Below are 6,000 nucleotides of genomic sequence, written 5' to 3'. Positions count from 1 at the left end.
CAGGCCAAGCAGCATCAGAGGAGCAGGAAAGCTGACGTTTCGGGTCTGGACCCTTCTTCAGAAAAAAAATGCTGCTTGGCCTGCTGTGTTCATCCAGCTCTACACCTTGTTATCTCATGATTTTTAAGGGGCTTGGCAGGGAAGATGTGGAGAGTTTGTTTCCACTTGAGGGAAAATCTGGGACTAGATGTCATAACCACAGAGTAAGGGGTTACTCATTTAAGACAAAAATGATGAGGAATTTCTTCTCACAGAGGGTAGTGAATCTCGATTTCCTTACTGCAGAGAGCTGTAGAGACTGGATCATTAGAATACTCAAGGCTGAGATAGACAAATTTTTAATAAGGGAATTGAGGATAATGAGGAAAAGGCAGGAAAATGGCATTTAGGACTATCAGATGATCTCATTGAATTGTGGAGTAGGCTGAATGGCCTACTTCTGCTCCTGCATCTTATTGTCTTCCTGTTTAAAACATGTAAATTATGTCTTTTTCCACTATTCACCCAAAACACTTAGACTGCACTTTCCAAACCCACCTCAACTTCCATCTAGAAGGACAAGGGCAGCAGATACATGGGAACATCACCACTTGCAAGTTCCCCTCCAAGACAATCACCATCCTGACTTGGAAATGTATCGCTGTTCCTTCACTGTCATTGGATCAAAACCCAGAATTCTCTCCTTAATGGCATTGTGGGTCAACCCACAGTTTCATGAACTGTAGTGGTTTAAGAAGGTAGCTCACCACCACCTTCTCAAGGGCAAATAGGGATAGGCAATAAATGCTGGCCAGCCAGCGACATTCATGTCCCATGAGTGAAAAAAAAATCTCCCTGACTGCAGCTGTAACTAGTTAATTAGAATATCTAGATTAAACTGGTTTCACTTTTTTTTAGCAGGGACAACTCTTTGGGCATCCGCAGTTCTTTCAGTTTTTCTTTGGGCTTAATGTTCCCATTTTCAGTTAGTGTTTTGTTGAGTGGATTTCATGGTGCCCAGTCCCTCAAGGCTTGAAGTAATGTTTTGCACTCAATCTCCCACTCTTCACCTTATTAATGATGCAACCGGACCCTTGGTCACCTTTCTCAGAGAATCACATAGCCAGAAAGGAAAAGTTCCCAAAAAAAAACACAAAGTACTACAGATGCTGGAAATCAGAAACAAGAACAGTTATTGCTGGTAAAACACAGCAGGTCTGGCAGCATCTGTGGAGAGAAAGCAGAGAAAGCAATTCCAAGTGTTTACACTGCTGGTGTCATTTTTAAAACCTAGCTGCACATTACTTCAGAACCAAGAGTGACTTGCATACTCAGCCATTATGGAGGACATGACCGCTTCAAGACAAGAGCGTTGGAGATCTTGGTGAATGGTATGGATGGAGAGGAGGGCAGTCCTTTCTTCTGTGGACAGCCACAGAATGACACACTACCGGAACATGCTGGCCTGGACCCAAATTCTATGCAGCTCAGGGCTGTGTCTCAGGTGAAGTGGGATGCACAGCAGTCCAGGAAGAAACTCAGTGATCTTGTATGCTCCATAATGGTTAGAGACATCATCTTTTCATTGTTACCATGCACTCACAGGATCACCAGTCACTTAACTGTGTCACTGCACCGGCCTCTTACAAAGACTCATGGACCACAGCTCTCACTATTACATACATCATGTCCATTCAACACCTCTCATCCACTTCAGTCCATGTTACTACTAGCGTATATTTAATTAACAGAGCTGCCCTTCCACTGTTTCCCAGCCTCCTTTCATACACTCATAGAATTTTACAGTATATAAGGAGTCCATTCAGCCTATCGTGTCTGTACCAGCTCCAGAAAGAGCTGTCAGCTAGTCCTATTCTCCAGATCTATTTCCATAGCCCTTTAAATTTATCATTTTCAAATATATGTCCAGACCTATTTTGAAACTTCTTACGGAATTGACCTCCACCACTCTCCCAGGCAATCCTACTCACTCACTGAAGACACCTCATGACCTGTCCTGCTTCACTATTAACTGCTCTTCCATCCATCTCCATCATAATCAATCCATCTCTTTGACTCATTGAAGGGATAATTGGCTCACCTCCTGGTCTGATATGCACATCTGCCTGTAATTCTGAGTGTACCTGACTTGCAGGACTGACAAGGACACAGAGCCCTGCACTCTAGTAGGACTAAGCATCTGATTGACCATGGCCAAGCCCATGGACTGGAATTCAACAAGCTCCTTGACGATTGTGGCGGTAATTGCTGACTGTACACTGTCTCTATTTACCCCTCTCTAAGAACTGCGCCCCTTTGACTTTTATGGATGAATGATAGATAAAGATAACAATTGATGATAATTAAAATATGGAAGGAAACGAGACTGATTGCAAACCTAAGAGTGGGCCAGCAGATGGGACCAGAGTGCACAACAGTAAATAAAGACTGAAATAAAGTCACTGGACCTGAATGCCAGCAGCATTCACAATAAAACTTCATATATATAAAACTCATATATATGACCTGATACACCAGACCCGAAACATTAACTCTGAATTTTTCTTCACAGATGCTGCCAGACCTGCTGAGCTTTTCCAGCAACTTCTGTTTTTGTTCCTGATTTACAACATCCGCAGTTCTTTCATTTTTTTATTTAGAATGCGCTGCCTGGGAGAGTGGTGGAAGTCAATTCCATAAGAAATTTCAAAATAGGTCTGGATGTATATTTGAAAATGATAAATTTAGAGGGCTATGGAGATAGATCTGGAGAATAGGACTAGCTGGCAGCTCTTTCTGGAGCCGGTACAGACACGATAGACTGAATGGACTCCTTATGTACTGTAAAATTCTATGAGTGTATGAAAAGAGGCTGGGAAACAATGGAAGGGCAGCTCTGTTAATTAAATATACGCTAGTACTGTGATAAGAGGCTGGCTACACACAAATTATCAAACTTATATCCCCATGTCTTGGAGGAACATTGGGCACAACAATGTTGTTTCTTTGTTTAGGAAGAGCAACAGAGATAATCCAGGTAACTACAGGCCGGTGTCAGCGGTGGGGAAGCTGTTGGAGAAGATACTGAGAGACAAGATTTATTCACATTTGGAAGTGAATGAACTTGTTGGTGATAGGCAGTTTATGTTTGTGTGGGGAAAGTCATGTCTCACCAACTTGATTGAGTTTTTTGAGGCAGTGACAAGAATGATTGATGAGAGAAGGGCAGTGGATGTTTTCCACATGGACTTTAGTAAAGCATTTGATCAGGTACCGCATGGCAGGCTGGTATGGAAGGTAGAGTCTCATGGGATCTGGGGTGGACTGGCTAGATGGATACAAAACTGGCTTGATCGTAGAAGACAGAGAATAGTAATGGAAGGGTGCTTATCAGAATGGAGATCAGTAACTAGTGGTGTTCTGCAGGGATGTTGTTTGTAATATATATAAAACTGATCTGGAGGAAAATATAGGTGGTCTGATTAGTAAGTTTGCAGATGATACCAAAATTGGCAGAGTTGCAGATAGTAAGGAGGATTGCCAAAAGATACAGTGGGATATAGATTGACTGTGGATTTAGGCAGAGAAATGACAGATGGAATTTAATCCAGACAAATGTTAGGTGATGCATTTTGGAAGATCAAATTCAGGTACAAATTATACAATAAATGGAAGAACCCTTAGGGGCATTGACATATAAAGGGATCTGGACGCACACATCCACAGATCCCTGTAAGTGGCAACACAGGTTGATAAGGTGGTCAAGAAGGCATACAGCATGCTTGCCTTCACTGGCTGGGGCATCAAATATAAAAGTTGGCATGTTATGCTACAGCTGTACAAAACTTTTGTTAGGCCACATTTGGAATATTGCATGTAGTTCAGGTCGCCACATTACTAGAAGGACGTGAATGCTTTGGAGAGGATGTAGAGAATGTTTACCAGGATGTTGCCTGGTCTGGAGGGTTTTAGTTATGAGGAGATGTTGCACAAACTTGGATTGTTTTCACTGAAAAGACAGAGGCTGAGGGGCGACCTGATAGAAGTCTACAAAATTATGAGGTGCATAGATAGCGTGGATAGGCAGAGGCTTTTTTCCAGGGTGGAAAAGAAAGGTAAACTACATGAGGGCACAGGTTCAAGGTGAGAGGAGGAAAGTTTAGAAGAGATGCGCGGGGAAAATTTTACACACAGAGGGTGGTGGGTACCTGGAACTCACTGACAGAGGAAGTGATGAAAGTAGGCACGTTAGCAATTTTTAAGACGTATCTTGATAGAAACATGAACAAGAGGCGAACAGAGGGATAGAAATCATGCATGGGCAATAAGTAGTGTGTCTAAATAAGGAGTAGGAATCAGTTCAGGCTTGGTGGGCTAAAGGGCTTGTTCCTGTGCTGTATTGTGTTGTATACCTGTAATTCTTTGTAGTTTTTCTTCCAGGTCTTTTGCTAGATCAGCAGCGTCTTGTTGTAATTGTTCTGCTTTTTGTTTTCCATCAGGTGGAATGTCTTGGACATTGATTTTGCTTAATTTTATGTAAGTCTCGTTCATTTTTTGAAATTCCTTCAGTAATCAAAACATAAACAAACCTTCAAACAAATCAGGTAAGTTACAAGTAACAGATAAAACTAAAAGGCTGTTAAGTGAGAATAATGTTATAATAGTTAAAAACTCTGTGTGATCTCATTGCGAGAGCAATTCAAAACTCATTTCATTGTTCCATTCTTTATATATATTCTTATAATTATTTTTGTTTCAAATGTTTGCTCCTTTTTCCCTAGAAGTGGCCTATCTGACTTTGTTCTAACTATTGCCTTGTACAAATTTATCATCATTGCTTTTTCCTCTATATGAGTTCAACTTTGGCTTCTTTTCTAATAATTATCATCACTCCTCATTGCTGGCATTAGCTAAATGCACCACCCAGTTGTGAAAAGATAATGTGCTCACTCGCTGTATGTATTTTGAATCAACGTGTTCAGACATGTTATTACACAGCTCTGCCGCAGTAGGACTGAATCCAGATCCTGTGGCAAGGGAGTCCCAAAGCTTGTTTTGCCCAGGTTTGAACAGAAGACCTTGTGTGTGTCAAATGAACTAGATAGCTACAGGTTATAGAAACACAATGTTAAATCAAAGCTGCTACTTGTTCATCTAAAGGAGTCTCTGAAATAATGTAGCATTGGTGGGATTCAAATCCACACCTCCAAACAAACTTAAATCCAGTGCCTTTGACCATTCAGCCAAACCACCTGCCATGCTAGCATGCTGTACTATTGGGTTTTTTTGCACTATGATTTGTTAATTGTTGGGCACATTGCTGACACACAAGATAATAAACATAATTATACAAAAAGAACTTTTTACACATAACATGACTTAGTATCACATCTTTGCAGGTTATAGCTCCATTGTTCAGAGGCCTCAGGCCTTTGATGGAGCAGTGAATTTGACAGATGTGAGGAAATCACAAGTCCAACACAGTACCGTGTTCCCCTGGTTTTGACATCCCCTCACAGTGAGACTGAAACCAAGCATGCAGCCTGACCAACTACTCTCTCTGGCTAACTTGGCCTTTGCTGCTGATAGTCTCAAGTAGGATGATGTGTCAGTGCTGAAGGAAGACAACTTCAATGAAGTAGAGATAGTAAGAACTGTCAATGCTGGAGTCACAGATAACACAGTGTGGAGCTGGAGAAACACAGCAGACCAGGCAGCATCAGAGGGGTAGGAAAGTTGGCGTTTCGGGTCGGAACCCTTCAGAAGAAGGGTCCCGACCTGAAATGTCAACTTTCCTACCCCTCTGATGCTGCCTGGCCTTCGATGAAGCACTTTGGAATACCAGCACCTCCTGGTGGAGTTCTGTGAGTTACAAGAAGGAGGGGATCTAACCAGGATACCAACTCATAAAACTGATTTATCTCCAGCAATAAACCCTACTGGTAACGAGGTGCTGAACTTATGACAAGAATTTCAAAATTTTACTGCTAAGAATGAGACAGGGGGCTATCTTAAACGGGA

The 6,000-nt window shown here is 41.8% G+C and overlaps 1 protein-coding gene across 1 annotated transcript in view; it reads right to left on the bottom strand.

The window, feature by feature from the left end:
- The window catches only part of LOC109921463 (laminin subunit beta-4-like), a 77,519-nt gene that overhangs the window by 2,514 nt on the left and 69,005 nt on the right, over positions 1 to 6,000 (bottom strand). The window contains exon 21 of the mRNA XM_048610584.1: positions 4,392 to 4,542. Within this exon, the coding sequence (XP_048466541.1) occupies positions 4,392 to 4,542 (151 nt within the window). The remainder of the gene's footprint in view (positions 1 to 4,391; positions 4,543 to 6,000) is intronic.

The sequence above is a fragment of the Rhincodon typus genome, chromosome 22 (genome assembly GCF_021869965.1).
Source record: "Rhincodon typus isolate 14 chromosome 22, sRhiTyp1.1, whole genome shotgun sequence".
Lineage (NCBI taxonomy): Eukaryota > Metazoa > Chordata > Chondrichthyes > Orectolobiformes > Rhincodontidae > Rhincodon > Rhincodon typus.
Note: the sequence above shows the minus strand (reverse complement) of the source record. Positions and strands in the feature narration are given on the sequence as shown.